The sequence below is a fragment of the Rhinoderma darwinii genome, chromosome 2, assembly GCF_050947455.1.
Source record: "Rhinoderma darwinii isolate aRhiDar2 chromosome 2, aRhiDar2.hap1, whole genome shotgun sequence".
NCBI lineage: Eukaryota > Metazoa > Chordata > Amphibia > Anura > Rhinodermatidae > Rhinoderma > Rhinoderma darwinii.
Window position 1 is genome coordinate 61,752,870 of NC_134688.1, and position 19,071 is coordinate 61,771,940.

Genomic DNA, 19,071 nt, shown 5'->3' on the forward strand with positions numbered 1-19,071 from the left:
GATGGTAGATCTTACCAGATCAGAGAATTTATCAATTGCCAGAGTAAGGGAGTGATCTATATTGCTAAATGCCCTTGTCCTAAATTATATGTCGGCAAGACTATACAGGAATTGAGGAGGAGAATCTCTAAACACCTAAGTACTATTCATCACAACGAAGATACACCACTCTCTAGGCACGTGCGCTCTGCACATGACAGGGATGTTCGTGCCCTACAATTTTGGGGCATTACCCATATTAAACTTTGCCATTGAGCAGGTAACTTAGATCGCAGGTTATTACAGGAGGAGGCACGCTGGATCCATAGCTTGGGCTCTCTCAGTCCAGGGGGCCTTAACGAGGGTTTTACCTTTGCAGCGTTTTTGTGAATTTATCTACTATCTGATATGAGCATTTTACTATTATCTGCCGGTTCTTCCTTTCGTCCCGGTATACGTTTTTCTTTGGGCACCTTTTGTTATAAGCTGCATTATTATTGAGCTAATTCTGACTATGACTATACCTTTTGCTATTCGTCACTACTTATTGATGTTAATTTAATTTACTGTTTAATCCTGGATAGGTACTCAGATTATTTTAGTGACTAGAGCGACGGTTTCGTTTAATTTTATAACTTGGCTCCCACTGTAGATTAAATCGGTGCCACTATCGTTGGTATCTTATAGTTGGCATCACACGCACATCGCTTATACCCGTGTTTAACCATTTCTACGGTCCACCTTATTGCAGCCATAACTATTAGTCTACTTATTTACATAATCCCTTTTTATTGCTGGTCATTTAATGACCTAGTAATTACATCTTACCTTAATGATGTTTGCATACATCGTAGTGCGCATGCGCCTAGATAAATCTTTCTCAACATCTTTGTAACTACCCAATTTTTTCTATCTCCGGTATATTCTTTACTGCGCATGCGCACCGGCACCGCATTCATTGGTGGTCTGTGTTTCGCCTGCGATTGGAGCTGCTGACTGTCAGTCAGCCGAGTGGAGGCACGGTCCTCTACTCAGTCTTTGATTGGCTCCCAGCTTATTACAGGCACAGTTGTAGATACTTTTACGTGTATATATGACTGTGGATTCCGCCGCTCGCTGTCACTATCCCCGATACCCCTGAAGACGCTACGTCGGTAGCGAAACATGTCGGGGGGGCTCTTTTGAATTTTAATTACTGGTCTTGCTGATCCTCTAGAATTTAACTGACAGCGTGGTGCTGCGGACTGCAGTCGCTAGCACCTTGCTTCTTTGAGTGTTGACACATTGCACTATGCTGATCCTTATCAGCAATGGACCAGGAATTTTAACTTTCATGTAGTCTGTCTATGGTCGTCTATACCTAATAAAACTTGTGATTTTAATTTTGGTAGTTGGGAAACAAGGGCTTTGTTTGCCGGCAGGCACTCTATATATTGTATCTCTTGCGCCCACCAACTATTGGGGTCCACCCCTTAGTAATTGCTGCCAACGCTAATGGCACATAAATTACACTAAAATATGGACCGTGCCGTTCTTCCCAGCGCATGACCCTACTCCAGGAGCCAGAGGATACTGGTGATGGCTACTCCACATCCTTACAGCTACACCACATGTATAATTATTGAGTGATGGAGAAATAAGGAAATAAAAAATAATGTGATCTAGTCGTATAAAGTGTCTGTGTCTTCCAGCCATGGTAAACAGTATGTTTGCCTACACCACCTTAAAACCTATGTGGTAGAAATAGAGGAATGGTCTAAAGTTTACCTCGATTTCTCTTCATGTAGGTTCCCCTGACAGATCCGGAGCAGAGATACTCAATGAAAGATTAGAAAATAAACTTCCTCTTTTTTTTTTTTTCCTCTTTGAAGACACTATATCTGCAGTGCCCAGTAAAACATTAGTTACCCAAGAAGCCAGACATCGGCCGCTGCTCTCTGAAGAATGAATCAAGAAATCATCGAGAATATTGTCCTCCTGGCAATCGTTACATTAATCAGCGTTGTACAGAACAGTAAGTAGATTGGAGTTTATAATATTGCTGATATTATGTTCGTAGTCTTATAAAGTTTTTAATAACTATAATGACTTATTCAGATGAGCGTGTGTCAAATTGGTTGTGAAAAACGGCCCTTTTATTTATGGGCCGTTCACACGGTACATTTTTTTATTCCCTATCAGACTAATTATTCTATTCCAGGTGGAATATGAGTGTGATTTATGGTACAATAGATATTTCTGAGCAGATGTTATTAAAGCTATGAGACATTTTGGCCAAATACCATCTAGTGGCCTCGGTCCTTGCCACCTGAACAAGTGAAACTCAATTTTTTTAAGTGAACCTCCACCTGGAATTATCTAAAGGAATGTATCAGGGAGCTGTGTCATCTGTATTTCCACGGCTGTAATGGCCCTCCAGAATACCAGAGGATCCTTCAGTGGGCAAAGGCTCTGGTACATTAATGGGCCCCTAATCCACCATAGAAGAGGTGACGACGCCGGATCTCCATGTTCTTGTGGAGACTAGTATGGTCCCTTTTTTGTTTCAGAAATGCTGGCACTGCATATTACTTACGTCCACCCTCTGCATCATGCAGGAAAAGGTGACTAATCTGCTCAGTGTTGAAGAGGAAAGTAATAGGTAACTAATCTTTTTGTTCAGTGCAATATGGAAGTTGGTTGAGGGGGTGTAAGGAAGCAGCCCCCCAGCAGGTGGGGGTGTAAGGGCCAAGGCCGGTGTGTCTGTAAGGGAGGGGAGGGGGAAGACCGTACCACCCCGATCAATGTGACTGTTTGATTGTGTACAAGTGTTTATTGCGGTCTCCCTTGGAATTGTCTATATGTAATACCATGTATTGGAGTTAATTCTGTAATGATAACTGCATGCCTCCCAACCGTCCCAGATCCAGCGGGACATTCCCGGAATCAACTGTATCTCTGTCAGCTACCCGTTCCACAATTCTCCCTGTGACGCTTGCCGTAATTAGCTTGGCACAGACAGGCGTGAAGAAGTGATGTCATAGTGCCACCATGGGGGCATTTTACTCAGAAGGGAGGCACTATGGGGGCATTATACTGCATGGGGAGTCACTTTGGGGGCTCGTTACTGTGTGTGTGGGGCATAATACTGTTTGACGTGCACTATGGGGACATTATACTGTGGAGGCACTAAGGGGTATTATACTGTGTGGGGGCACTATAGGACATTATGCTGTGTGGAGGCACTATGGGGGCAATATACTCTGTGGGGAACAATATTGGTGCATGATACTGTGTCGGAGCACTATGGGGGCATGATACTGTGAGGGGCATTATAAAAGCATGATATTGTGTAGGGGCGCTACAGGGGGATGATACTGTGTTGTAGCATTATTGGGGCATGATACTATGTGAGGCCACTTTGGGGGCCTGATATTGTGTCATGGGGGCATGATTTTGGGTGGAGGGGGCACTATGGGAGCATGATGGGGCATCATTACTGGGAGTGGGCATTTAGGAGGTATCATCAATGTGTGGGGACACTATTACTACGCGCCATCCTTGAGGATTCCACAAAAGGTAGTGGGTAGCTTGCACCGTGACCCACGATGTGATCGATATTAGTTGGATCCTGTAGGACCCACTCTCAGCCGAGCCGTCAGTTCAGCTGAACTGATGGATTCAGGTGGTGGAGAATGATACAGCTTTTATGTATGCAGGAAACATAAAAGCTGTATTGTAAAAAGTAAAACATTTTGTAATAAAAGTCAATTAGAAAATTCTTAAAAAGACACAAAGCATTGTTTTCATAAAAAAATAATAATTTCCTTACAAGGGTGTACATAGGCTTTATGTACACATGCAGGACAGGCCACATAAGTGCAACATAAATACAAGTTGAAATGGCCATGCCTTCCTCTTTGGACGCAAAACCATGACACATGCAGCTCTTAAAGGCACAATGGATATAAATAAGCATATCCCTTTTGCATATGTACAAATATATAGAAACAACTCCATTACTGGCCAAATAAGCAGTAATGTTTGCTTTAAGGGTGGGAAATCTCCCCCACACCCTTACAGGGGTACTGGAAGGAGAGGCATTATTTCTGCATATTTCCCAACCGTCTTGTTTTTTTTACTGAATAATGTTCTGCAAATGTGTCTCAATTCGGATAAAAGTGGGAGTTTTTGGGATGTTTTGTGGGCATTCACAGATGGATTGGGGCAGGGCTGAAAAGTGCCCCACGAATAGGGATGTAAATGTTGGGGGTATGCTTTCTGCAAGGTGATTTCTATTTCTATTGAAGATTACTATACAGTGTCTGGTATAAATACTACTCATCCATTAATGCAAATAACCAGAGTAAGCTCTGTACAGGCACTAAATTGGCAGGGGATGCTGGGCAATGCAAGCTCCAAAGCCTGTAGAATTGTGGATTCCGCTGTGTACGTGAAAGAAATATGAGATGATGTCACTCAAGATCAGTACAAGATAAGTAAGGAAATGTATTTGCAGAGTTGCTAACTCTTATGCAGATTATATTTATAGATAAACTGCATGTAAAATGTATTCAAGTGGTTTTCAAGGTTGAACCTCCTGGTATCTGAAAGATATACCGTAAGTAGTTAGAGGAGAAAGTTGGCACTATATGCTTAAAATTACTGTGTGGGGAGAATATATGTATAAAATATATACATATTACATAAAATATATGTAAAGCACATGCACTGTATTTGTATCTGAGCATGGAAAAAAAGAAATAAATTAAGATTTTATAATTAAGAAAAAGAGCGCCTCTGGTCCCTTTAATGCCCAGCATGCGCATTTTATTCACAAATCCGCAGCATTTCCATCCTGTGTGGACCCGACCTCAGACATACAGGATAGTCACCTATAAGTGGCACTAGAGAGACTGTTTGGGTAGTCTGGAGGAAAGTTATTTTGCATAATTTTCCCAGGGAGTATTTCCCCTACCAACCTGATCTCCATAAGTATATTCAGTACTAGAGATGAGCGAATTTATGAAAAGTTCGGTTCAGCTAGTTCGCCGAATTTCACGAAAAAGTTTGATTCGGACCGAACTAGTTCTGACCGAACCTGTAATTTGCGTGCGCCGAGCATGGTACTGTCCAGGGTGCTGAAAGAGTTAATGGGCTGCACTAACTCTTTCAGCAACCTGGACAGTACCATGCTCGGCGCGCGGAAAATAAAATTTTAATGTAATGAAAAAATACGTTCATGCTTACATTCCTCCTGTCCGGCCTCCAGCGATGACGTTTCATCCATGTCGCCGCTGCAGCCAATCACAGGCTGTAGTGGCGGTCATGCACGTCACGTGACCGCCTTTGTAGCCAATCACAGGCTGCCGCGGCCTCTGCAGCCAATCACACGCTCCTCTCCTGAAATATTCTGTGCTGCTGTGAACTCTGCTCTTACCATTACGTAGCTCTCAGTCTGTTACCTCTCCTCCACTCCTGTCCTCAATGACACTTTCACATGATTGGCAAGTCACCACCCCGCACAAGATCCGCACGCCCATCTCCTGAAATACTCTGTGCTGCCTTAAACTCTGTGGACAGGTCAGGATCCTGTTTCTTTTAAATGCTGCTGGGGAACCCGCTCGATCCACTATATAAGGCTGCGCCTCCATCCTCTTCTGCCCCAGTCACTTATTCCCAAGCACTGTAGTGCAGCCTTATATAGTGGATCGAGCGGGTTCCCCAGCAGCATTTAAAAGAAACAGGATCCTGACCGGTCCACAGAGTTTAAGGCAGCACAGAGTATTTCAGGAGATGAGCAAGGCCGGGCACGGCCGGCCACGGGCAGCCGGTCGTTTTTCCGAGCCGTGCTCCCATTATAAAGTATAGGAGCACGGCCCGTAAAATAAAAAAATAGAACACGTTCTATCTTTTTAACGGCACGGGCACCTTCCCGTGAGAAAACGGGAAGGTAACCGTGGCTAACAGAAGTCTATGGGCCCGCTATTTCGGGTCGTAATTACAACCCGTAATAACGGGTGTTTTTACGGTCGTGTGCATGAGGCCCCGTAATGACGGGTGGCTACATGTGTGCACCCGTCATTACGGCAGCGTTGCTAGGCGACGTCAGTAAATAGTCACTGTCCAGGGTGCTGAAAGAGTTAACTGATCGGCAGTGAATTCCGATCAGAATATAGAGTAACCTGTAAAAAAAAAAGACGTTCGTACTTACCGAGAACTTTCTGCTTCCTCCAGTCCGGTCTCCCGGCCATTGCCTTGGTGACGCGTCCCTCTCGACATCCGGCCCGACATTCCTGGATGACGCTACAGCCCATGTGACCGCTGCAGCCAATCACAGGCTGCCGCGGCCTCTGCAGCCAATCACAGGCTACAGCGGCCTCTGCAGCCAATAACAGGCTGCCGCGTCAGGAAAGAAGGTCGGACTGGAGGAAGAAGAGGGACTCGTCACCAAGGCAACGACCGGGTACGTATGAAATGCTTTTTATTTTATTTTTAATCAGCAGCCTCTTTTCTCTATCAGTGATTGATAGAGACAAGTGGCTGCCGATTTGTCTAATATTTTTGACCGGGTTCGGTCAAAACGTGTTCGGCCAAACCCGGTGAAGTTCGGAGTCGCTGCGAACCGAACTTTTCCCGATGTTCGGACCGAAACCGGGTTCGGTTGTCCCGGTTCGCTCATCTCTATTCAGTACCTTCCAAGAGCTACTTGAAAGGCATTTCACTTAGCCAACCAGCACCCTACTCTGTACAGATGAGGAGCCTCTATGCCAAAATAGTGCTGTCTGCTGATTGGTGTCTCTGGTTTGGCTAATAACCAGAGTCATGTTTCAAGGCATTATAAAGAATTGGACATTGACTTACACAGTAGTCACCTATAGGTGGCACTAGAGAGATAGTTTTATTTCCATCTAGAGGAGAGCTATTGTGCATCCTTTTTCTCAGGAAGCATTGCCTTAAAGAGGCTCTGTCGCCTACATAATGTGATCGGCACTGTAATGTAGATAACAGTGGTTTTTATTTTGAAAACAATCATTTTTGAGCATTCTAGATTTATACTAATTCGTTTCTTAATGCCCAACTGGGCGGTTTTTAACTTTTGACCAAGTGGGCTTTGTAAAGAGGAGTGTATGACGCTGACCAATCAGCATCATACACTTGTATCCATTCATGTCCATTTGTACTCACAGCACAGCGTGATCTCGCGAGTTCATGTTGTGCTGTCACATACACCCACATTAACTTTAAAGAAAAGTGTCTTGAGAGTGAATAGATATTGCCTCCAGCCGGGATGCGATGTCTATTCACACTCCCGACACTTTGGTAAAGTTTCTGTGGGACTTACACAGCACTGCGTGATCTTGTGAGTGCTGTGAATACAAATGGACATGAATGGAGAGAAGTGTATGAGGCTGATTGGTCAGTGTCATGCACTTCTCTTTACAATGCCCACTTGGTCAAAAGTAAAAAAATGCCCAGTTGGGCATTAAGAAACGAATTAGCATAAATCTAAAATTGTTCATAACTTGCTCTAAAATGATAGTTTTTCAAAATAAAAACCACTGCTGATATCTACATTACAGCGCCGATCAGATTATGTAGAGGATAGGGCATTTATAAACTGGTCACAGAGCCTCTTTATGACTCCTTACCAGCTGGATCTCTGTAAGGAGAAGCAATACCTTCTAAGAGAAAAATTGAGCCCTCATAAGTGTTAGCCGTTGTTTCACAAGTGGCAGCCATATTTACTTCGCAAGTACTCTACAAATGCCAGTCACAGTGACTGTCACGATCTGTGGTTACGTGGATCCACTAGGCCGCACCGCCGTAGCAGGGAGGCAGCCGGCCAAACAACAGAGTACCCAATTAATACAAAGTCCAGCACAAGGGTACCTGAATAGTCCAGACAGTCACAGTGGCTAGGTACAGATGGAATCTCAGACGGCAGATGACACCAAACGTGGTGTAACACAGTAGAAGTGGTAAACGGCACAACACAACTCCAACACTATAGAGGGCACAGGAACAAATACAGCACGGGATACAGGTAGCAGGGCACAGGAACACTGGCAACAGGAAATGACTAAGGGACCATTTGCAAGACTAACAGAGGAATACAAACAACGCTCAGGCAAGGAGTGACAGGGCAGGGCTCTTTTATAGTCAGGGATCTGGGACTAATTAGTTCATTCTTAACATGTTCGGGCGCTGGCCCCTTAAAGAGGCTCTGTTACCACATTATAAGTGCCCTATCTTCTACATAATGTGATCAGCGCTGTACTGTACTGTAGATTACAGCAGTGTTTTTTTATTTAGAAAAACTATCAATTTTGACTGAGTTATGACCTATATTAGCTTTATGCTAATGACTTTCTTAATGCCCAACTGGGTGTTTTTTTTAGCTTTAGACCAAGTGGACCAATCAGCGTCATACACTTCTCTCCATTCATGTATTTAGCACAAAGTGATCTTGCTAGATCATGATGTGCTGTCACTTACTCACACATTAACGTTACTGTAGTGTCTTGAGATGGAATAGACTTCGCTGTCCAGCCAGGACGCGATGTCTATTCACACTCCCGACACTTTGGTAACGGTTGTGTGTGACTTAATTGCTGCACAGCGTGATCTCGCCAGATCACACTGTGCTGAGTACAAATGGACATGAATGAAGAGAAGTGTATGACGCTGATTGGTCAGCGTCATACACTCCTCTGTACAACGCCCACTTGGTCAAAAGTTAAAAACACCCAGTTGGGCATTAAGAAAGTAATTAGCATAAATCTAAAATTGCTCATAACTTCCTCAAAAATGATAGTTTTTCAAAAAAAAAAAAAACAGTGTTGTTATCTACATTACAGCACCGATCACATTATGCAGGAGATAGGGCACTTATAATGTGGTGACAGAGCCTCTTTAAGGCCAGGAGTGAGCTCGCTCGCGCGTGCACCCTAGTGGTCATTACAGGACAGGACGGCCGCATATGCTGGCATCCCCGGAGAGAAAGACGTCGGCAGCATGAAAGGGGTCTATGGTCTGCGACCGCGGCCCTTACGGTGACCACATAAGTGCCAGGCAAAATACGCCTATAACAGCTACTGCACCTCATCAGTACCCTTAACGACCACCGTATAGTGTTTTTACGGCAGCCGTTCCACAACGGCACTTCAGAAGAAATTTTCCAGCATCGTGAGACCGCCGCATCTGAGTGGTTTTAATGGGAGGGGGCTCCCGCTCTCACCCCACCGGCACACCTGCGATGCAATCATGGGGTGCCAATGATTTCTATGGCAGCTGGGGGCTTAATAAAGGCCTCCAGGTCTGCCTCTAGTGATTTAACGGCATACGAGTGGCGCCCGATAGTCTTCACGGGCCCATTCACTTTAGCAGGTGACGTGTCCTATCTTTCCATGGATCACTGACAGCACTCGGCCGCCGCACACTGTCGTGTGCATTAGGCATAACAGATGCCTGTCAGTTTTACACATAAGTATTGCAGTGTATTCTAAAAGCGATCAAAAGATCGCATAGTGAAGTCCCCTAGTGGGACTAGAGAAGAGTTAAAAAAAAGTTTAATAATGTTTGAAATAAATAAATAAAAGTCCAAAGTAAAAAAAATTAAAAACCCACTTTTTCAACCTTACAAAATACTTTATTATGAAAAAAGTAAAAACCTACACATATTTGGTATCGCTGCGTCCGTAACGAACCCAACTATAAAACTATTACATTATTTAACCCGCAAGGTGAACGCAGTAAAAAATAAATTAATAAAACAATGCCAGAATTGCTATTTTCTGTTCATCCTGCCTTTAAAAAATGTGATAAAAACGTTGCATGTACTCCAAAATGATACCAATAAAAACTACAAGTCGTCCCGCAAAAAAAAAAAATAGCCCTCATACAGCAACATTGGTGGAAAAATAAAAAAATGATGGCTCTTAAAATATGGCGACACAAAACCAAATAGTTTTGAAAAAAAAGTGTTTTTACTATGTAAAATTTGTAAAACATAAAAAAACTATATAAATATGGTATCGCCGCAATTGTAAAGACCCGCTGAATAAAGTTAATATGTTATTTATACCACAGGGTAAGTGGCGTAAATGTAAAACTCAAAAAAGAATGGCGAAGTTTCAGACTTTTTAATAAAAAGTTGATCAACTTATATGTACCTCAAATAAATGCTATTAAAAAATACAACTTGTTCCGCAAAAAAAAAGTCCTTATACAGCTAGGTCGAAGGAAAAAAAAAAAGTTATAACACTTTGAATGCGACGGTGGAAAAACTTTAAAAATTGCTTGGTCATTAAGGTTTACAATACCTTCAGGACATTACTAAGACGCGTTTAGTCCTACATTTGGCTGGTCTGGGTAAACAAACAGGTCTGACCGAATAGCTGTGAAATTTACATGAGATACATTACATACAGTGCTCATTATAAGTAACTTTAATTATATAACACCAAAGAAAATGTGATGCTAATACGAGTTGTTTTTTATGTTTCAGTTTCTTTTGCATTTAAAGTGGAACATGAATCCAAGGCTCAGCACTCCAAGAGTTTCCAGAGAACGGGCTCTCTTGCCTTTGAGAAAGTGTATACAGCAAAGTGAGTCTGTGTGACCTTATACGTACTATAGATTTACTGCAGGGTTATCGAATTAATTTATGTCTAGAGGTGCAGATATTTGGTTATGTTGAACAAAGGGATGTATCAGTAGAAAATGATATATTATTTAAATCAGGTCCTTTCAAATTTTGGGATTTTACTTTTTTTTGTATGTGGCCATCCATATATGTATAAAAAATATAATCTTAAAGTAGTCCAGTTTTTGCATTGTCCACTAGAGGAGTCTTTTGCAGTTCACTTGCCAACTTTACTGTGTAGACTGGGACAGAGTCAACAGGGAGCAGGAGATTTAATAGTTGCAGGATTTAAATAGTTCTACTGTACTACTGAAAACCTAGATAAGGCAGGATATTAATACTATACACAAAAATAAGGATCTGTATGTACCTCACCTGACACTCTCTGGTCTGGAGACTGTAATAATGTATGATATTTCTCTGCCCATAAACTCCCATTCATTGCAGGTCCAATATGACTTTCCCAGGAAAGTTTTTAAAAATAAAAACTAAATAGCTACAACATTTAAAAAAAAATCAAATACATTAAATATTCTCTTTAAGAATTATAATTTATAGTTTATAAAATTTGTTATATATCATACTTATTTATGAAACACGTACAGAGAATAAAAAGGATCAGATAATTTCAGTAGAAAGTAGAAAAAAAGACAGTTGAAAGATTATATTCTTAGCGCAACCTCTATTTACCAACACCAACCTCCTTTAGGCTGCGTTTTGAAAAAAACAGAATGCACCATTAACCCTAAAAATGCTACAAAAATGGCACAAACCAAAACGTTGTGTATGTAGGCATTCTCATATTTTACTATAGAATTTAAAGTATCCTCTGGCCACAGCATTTTTGGGGGGGGGGGGGGGGGGAAATGCAAAAAAACGCAGTGAAAAACTTCACTGAAAATGCAAGTGACTGTATTTATGAATCCAGCCTTAGGCTGAAATTACACATGCAGTTTTTGATGTTGTTTTTTTTAGACAAAGCCAGGAGTGGATACAACAGGAAAGAAATGTCTAAGGCCCCATGCATACGACTGTAAAAATCATCCGTAATTACAGACCCATTCACTTCTATTGACCGCAGACACCTTTCCGTATATTTGCGGGAAGGGGTCCAGGCCGTAAAAGTGTACCGCAAATTATGCTAAAAGCCGGCTAAACACCGCTGCAGAAAAAAACGGCTCCGCCTCCCTTTGAAAGCAATGGGAGGCGATTTTGGTTGTTTTTTGTCGCTGATTGCGATGCGGTTTTCGCGTCAAAATCAGCGTAAAAAAAACTCAGTGTGAACTGGGCCTAAACTTCATACATCTTTTTTTTGTATCCACTCCTGGCTTTGGTTCTGAAAACAAAAACTGCATGAGTAATTGCAGCCTTAAAAAGCCTTCTACTTCTTATTCTATGAGGAATACAGCATATAACTTACTTATACTCTATGGTCATCCAACATAGATAGTACAGACATCTAGAAACCAGTATCATTTAGGTCCTCTATTGATTAGTTTTTAATACATGATATATTGCTTTTGATTTGTAGTATTTGATAAGTATATAGCGAATTTACACATTTTTAATGCTTCTTATCTTTTCCAGCCAAAATTGTACTGATGCATACGCTACTTTCCTAGCTGTGTTGTGGTGCGCTGGTGTCCTCTGTAGCCAAGGTAATATAAATTTGGAGGGCACAACTTTTTAAACGGTCTGCTGTGGTTTAACAAAAGTTTGCAAATAATAGAAGTACTACAATGGCCTTCTGCAAAAAGTCCAAAGTTGGAAATTATTGGGAGACCCCACCAAGGGTTGCCAACCTAAATTAAAAAAAAAAAAAAAAAAAAAAACTATCCAAAAATCACGGATAGTCAGCTTTTTTTTATGAACAAATTCGAAAACTAAAATTAATCATAAAGATTATAAGTAATACATGTCTATAGCTTAGAATACTGATGTGAGCACATTAGCAGCATGTACTGTGACTTCTAATGCAAATTTCAACCCAAATAAGCTGTAAAAGCTCCGCAAACTGAGGGGTAGAAACCGCTTGCATATGAGACATGGTCATTGTGGGTTGTGAGCTCTTCTGAAGGGGGTTGTTTTAAAGAGGCTCCATAACCACATTATAAGTGCCCTATCTCCTATCTAATGTGATCGGCGCTGTAATGTAGATAACAATACTGTTTTTTATTTTGAAAAACTATCCTTTTTTAGATTTATGCTAATTACTTTCTTAATGCCCAACTGGCCGTTTTTTTAACTTTTGACTAGATGGGTGTTGTAAAGAGGAGTGTATGACGCTGACCAATCAGCGTCATACACTTCTCTCTGTTCATGTCCATTTGTACTCATCACATAGTGATCTTGCGAGATCACGCTGTGCTGTCACATACACCCACATTAACTTTACTGTGCAGCGATTAAGTCCCACACAAACTTTACTGAATTGTTGGGATTGTGAATAGACATCGCGTCCTGGCTGGAGGTGATAGCTATTCACTGTCAAGACACTTCAGTAAAGTTAATGTGGGTGTATGCGACAGCAAAGCTGTGCTGAGTACAAATGGACATGAAGAGAAGTGTATGACGCTGATTGGTCACTGATTGGTCAGCGTCACACACTCCTCTTTAGAACGCCCACTTGGTCAAAAATTAAAACACGCCCTTTTGGACATTAAGAAAGTAATTAGCATAAATCTAAAATTGCTCATAACTTCCTCAAAAATGATTGTTTTTCAAAATAAAAAAGTGTTGTTATCTACATTACAGCGCCAATCACATTATGTAGGAGATAGGGCACTTATAATGTGGTGAGAGAGCCTCTTTAAGCCTGCTTTTGAAGGTTTGGATGGAGGGAGAGTCTGATGTGTTGAAGTAGCGAGTTCCAGTATATGGGGAATTCACATAAGAAATCTTGGAGACGATGATGGGTTGAGCATACAAGAGGAGAGCAGAGAATAAGGTCTTATGAGGACTGGAAGTTATGTAAGGGGCGGTATCGGGAGATTAGGGCAGAGTCGTACGGAGACAGGTTGTTTGTCGATGATAATATTTTGAAATGTTTTCGCTGGGTAATGAGTAGCTAATGGAGGAACTGGCAGAGAGGGGAGATGTGGATTAAACAGGCAGCGGGGTTGAAGTTGAATTGAAGGGGTGCAAGAGTGTTGGAGGGCAGAACACAGAGGAGGCTGTTGGAGTAATCTAGATGAGATATGATGAGGACATGTACAGGTAGTAAGGTTTACTTAACGTTGAGGAAATTGTCGCATTGTCGCTGCCTTCTAACACTTTGTTTCCATATGTTAATGTAGCACCTGCCGCCTTTGCTGGCCTTATGTACTTGTTTGTTCGGCAGAAGTACTTTGTCGGTTACCTAGGAGAGAAGACACAGAGGTATTATTTGGTATCATTCGAATAATGTATCAGAAACCTTAGTACTTTACCCTTTTATAGTTACATTTAACATTTCCTATCAAGTTTGCAGCAATTCATAAACTATTCTCAGGATAATGATCCTGCTTCAATCAGATATAATGTCAGGCACACTTCTATTACAGCGCAAAATGTCATTTCAATTACGGCAGTTTCAAATTCACAAGCAATAGTCCTACAATATAATTTCATAAAATGTTTCCTCCCTTAAAGGGAAATACAGTCAGAAATTATCTTTAGATATGTCATTTTGGAAGGAGGGAGACAGAGCCTGTTCACATCAGCGTTGGGCTTCCGTTCATTTGTTCCGTCCGAGGAACCGATGAACGGAAAGCCGAACGGAAACCATAACTTCCGTTTGCATTACCATTACCAATGGTAATGCTTCCGTTGCAAATGGTTTCCGTTTGTCTCCGTTCCATAAGGTTTCTGTTTGTTGGCGGAATCAATAGCGCAGTCGGAACAGAGACAAATGGAAACCATTTGCATTATCATTGAAATCAGTGGTAATGCAAACAAATGGTTTGCCTTTCCGTTGATGGGTTCCTCCGACGGAAAGGTCTAGCGGAACCCATCAACTGAACCTAACGCTGATGTGAACACACCCTTAGTACTCAGCTTTTGGACAATGCACAACAATGCACTCTATAGAGCACCTGTACACCTATAGTACTGCGTAAAGAGTTGTTTTCCCCAGGATCACACACACAGTATTGATACCGTTTTTGGTGATGCTTTTGGCTGTTTGTTTTTTTTGGGCATACACAGGAGTGGACACAAAAGAAAGGAGATGCATCAGTCTTTTCTTTATACTTTTCCTTGCTTTTGTATCAACTTTTGGCTTTGACTAAAAAAAATACAACCAAAACTTTTCCTAAACAAAAAATCCACTCAAAATTGATATCTCCACAAGTCATAGAAACATGTCATTGGATCTGATTTATAGAACTATATCATGCCCAGACACCTTTAGTGCCATTAGATTTTTCAATCATTATAAAGATCTAGAACATGCTAAATAAAGGGGCCTTCAGTTCAAGGATTCATTGCTTAGAATGTTATGTCTGAGATTTCCAATAACAGAAACTTCTGGACAGTGTCAAAGAAGTTCAGAGCTGTATACAACACAACAGCCCATTCATTCTGGAAAATGGTGGTGGTCCACAAACTCCACCAATAGGATCTTCTGCCATGTTAGAAGATATGTATTAGGGCATACGAACATCATAGAGGGGGGGGGGGGTGTCACACACTCTTCTCACAAAGAGCAGCTTTCGCTCTGGCCAACTCAGCCCATCCATGTATTAAATGATTGGGCATTGATTGGAATATCCGCCAAGTAATAGTAGATTGCGCCTGCAGTTATCAAGCTCTATTAAGTTTTTCCTTCCAGACCTAGCTGTTTGATCCAGAGAAGGGAAAACACAAATAAAATGTGAAACAGATAATTGAAATAAGGTCAGGTTGCTATAGAAAACACTGGGGCCGATTCCCCAATTCAAATGTGGCAGAATTCTGACCGTGCGCCACATTTATACATTAACAACTGGGCTGATTGGACAGTGTCAGACTTTGTTGGTCACGCCCCATTTTCAGGGGAAGTGGTAATGCCCAGTGGTTAATTTATTCAGACATTTCCAGGAGGAATAACAGAGGAATGGTGCACTGTAGAGTTCTAAGATAAGACGCTCTAGAAATTGAGAAATACAAGTATTTACTAAAATGAACATATCAGGAGAGGTGACAGGTCCTCTTTATGTTACATGATCTGGTTGTGTATTTTCAAGGTTTATACCATTTTTATTTTTCCTTTACTTGTAGCACTCCTGGATATGTTTTTGGAAAACGCATTATATTTTTTCTTTTTGCCATGAGTCTGGCTGGGATCTTGAACTATTACCTTGTGATCATCTTTGGAAGTGATATGGAGAATTATATAAGTGGACTCAGTAAGACTTTCTCTCCTTTACTGCTCATACCATAATTCTAATGTTTGTTTTACATTGCATAATATATATATAAAAAAAAAAAAAAAAAAAAAAGTTATTTACATTCTTGACATTGAGACACATAAGAAGATGTCAATGTCGCAGTCTGTAAAATGGTATCTCTATAAATCGTTAGAATAGACGGGACACAACCACTCCTTCACTTTAAACGGTATGTACAATTTTGCATACAATTTGTCTTTTTTCTTTGCTCCAATGTATCTAAAAAAATTAAGCAACTCTGCAAATACTCTTGATTAAAAATATCATACCGTTTTGTGCATACAGCTATTATGCAGACAATGTGTCTCCATAGTTACAGACAGGGGTGTAACTAGGAAACACTGGGCCCCATAGCAAACATTTGACTGCTCCCCCACCCCTGGGTGTAACACAGAGCCCCCTTGTAGATAATTCCCCCCTGTAGATTGTCCATACAGCCCCCCTGTAGATTCTGCCATACAGCCCCGCTGTAGATTCTGCCATACAGCCCCCTGTAGATAGGGCCATACAGCCCCCCCATCTTGCCCTTGTAGACAGTTCTATACAGCCCCACCTCCCCCTTGTAGACAGTGACATACAGCCCCCACCTGCCCTTGTAGATAGTGCCATATAGCCACCCACCTCCCCCTTGTAGACAGTACAGCCCTCCTGTAGTGCCATACAGCCCCCCACCTCCCCCTTGTAGACCGTGCCATACAGCCCCATCTCCCCTTGTAGATAGTACCATATAGCCCCCACCTCCCCCTTGTAGACAGTGCCATCCAGCCCCCACCTCCCAGTTGTAGACAGTGTCATGCAGCTCCCCACCTCCCCTTGTAGACAATGCCATAAAGCGCCCCACCTCCCCTTGTAGATAGTGCCATATAGCCCCCCCACCTCCCCCTTGTAGGCAGTGCCATACAGCCCCCACCTCCCCCTTGTAGACAGTACAGCCCCCCTGTAGTGCCATACAGCCCCCACCTCCCCATGTAGACAGTGCCATACAGACCATCACGTCCCGTTGTAGATAGTGCCATATAGCCCCCACCTTCCCCTTGTAGACAGTGCCATACAGCCCCCACCTTCCAGTTGTAGACAGTGTCATGCAGCCCTCCACCCCCCTTGTAGACAGTGCCATACAGCCCCACACTACCCCCTTGTAGACAGTGCTCCCCAAACAAATAAGACAAAAAAGTGTATACTCACCTAGGCCCCATTCCCGCGGTGAACAGAGCTGCTCCACAATGCCGACGGGATCCTTATGTAGGCTGGCGTGATCCAGTGACATCCTCATGCCGGCCTGCGTAGGAATCCTGTACCTGCTCTTAAAATGATGCAGACCGAACAAACTGTAGCCTAGTAAATGGCAGAGCAGGGAGATACCGCCCTGCTCTGCCATAGTGTTCAACAATATCTGTGTCCTAAGGACGCAGATACTAGTGAATGTAGCATCGCTACCGCTATGGCAGCCATAGCAGCTGCTAGGTAGCGCCACCGGGCATGGGGGTCATGTCGGCGGGCGGCGCGGGCCGCGTAGTAGCCGCTATGGCTGCTACAGCATTAGTTACACCACTGGTTACAGACTACAAGCAAAGCCTTTCTGATCCTGCAGTCACATGTTACTCATTTCCATCTTACCCCTTTAATATCTAGGTTAGTAAGAAGAGGAAGCAGAGAGAGTGGAGTAAAATTTGTTATATTAGTTCACATAGTCTTTAAAGCTTTAATAAAGTATGTGAGAGGCCATGTCAATGCTAAACCCAATTTTATAAGTATTTCAAACTGTATCATTCTGTCAATATGAAGAAAATAAACTCTTACTCTTAGACTTGTCTGTTGGAAAAATTAATCTTCATTGTTAAAGTCTATACAAATCTAACTCTTTTAAGAATTTTGGTGACTTTTTTTTAATTTTCTGTGCCACTATCTATATAAAAAAAAAATCCTAAAATCTTGCAGTTTTCATTCTGGCCACTAAGCCTCACATTAGCTGACACTTCCTGTTCTACAGAGATCACTTCTCAGCAGTCATTACGTTATCATCACAGGCAGGATTACAATGAAAGATAACACCTCTATATAGATAACACAGGATCCACCATTGACAACAGTTGATGGGGACAGCTCCCTTCTATCCCCTCCTGCACAATGATCTCTGCATAGATCACAGAGTGTGCCTAGAAAACTCTTCCATAGAAGTCAATGGGTCCCCTTCTGTTCACAGGTTCCTATGGTCCATGTGGCTGCTGTAAAACATATCTCTAAATGCTGTAAAAAGCAGCTCAGGCAAGATGGCTGCCCCCCGTAATAATGTACAGAAAATCGAATAAAAGAATCTACAATCAGAGAATCAAATCAAATACAGATACATATTTTCTTCTAATCTGTTTTTAATCAGTGAAAAACAACTATAGGTAATACATTCCCCTTAAATCCCTGTGATCTGGATTTGATTCTGTTACCAGTAATGCTATGACCTCCCTAGTGCCATTAGGGCACAATAGTATCTAGAGGGGGGCCGAGAGCCACATATAGCACCTGAGCCACTGATTAAGAAATGGTTTGTCTGCAGGAGCGTACACTTAAATCATAGGGACCCGCAGCAAAACTAAATATTGGCACACCCAACACGGAGAGCTCAGAAAAATGCAATAATATTTCATTAAGTTAACGTCCAGTCATTTAATAACAGATCTTTATAGTGGGAGCTCTGCTAATACTGATGCACCATGTGAGCGGTATGCCAGTACTCTCCCCCTGTGCAGCGTGTAACAGATTTATCAACATGGTGCACTCCCTGCTGATAAATCTGGCTAAGACCTCTGCCGGGTCGGACCTTTCCCAACACTTTTTGTAAGTAAGAGAGTGGAGGAATATTTTAATAAACAAATGTCACCCGCACGCCTCTGATGACTCGCCGACATTACCGCCTCATGTCAGGAAAAGTGAACAAGTGCTTCATAAATATGGCGTGAAGTCTGAATATTTTTCAGTGCATGTACTCCAGACAACTGACTTAAATACATAGATGAATCAATCCCATACAGCTCCAAATCCTCTGCTGCTCTTCACACACAA

At 42.1% G+C, this 19,071-nt stretch overlaps 1 protein-coding gene across 1 annotated transcript; it reads left to right on the plus strand.

The window, feature by feature from the left end:
* Positions 1 to 1,886: 1,886 nt before the first annotated feature.
* Positions 1,887 to 17,826, plus strand: ALOX5AP (arachidonate 5-lipoxygenase activating protein). Its single transcript, XM_075850025.1, has 5 exons — positions 1,887 to 1,993; positions 10,469 to 10,568; positions 12,194 to 12,264; positions 13,903 to 13,984; positions 15,845 to 17,826. Exons 1-5 carry the CDS (start codon positions 1,924 to 1,926, stop codon positions 16,005 to 16,007), a joined length of 486 nt encoding a protein of 161 aa, XP_075706140.1. The 5' UTR covers positions 1,887 to 1,923; the 3' UTR covers positions 16,008 to 17,826.
* Positions 17,827 to 19,071: the final 1,245 nt, after the last annotated feature.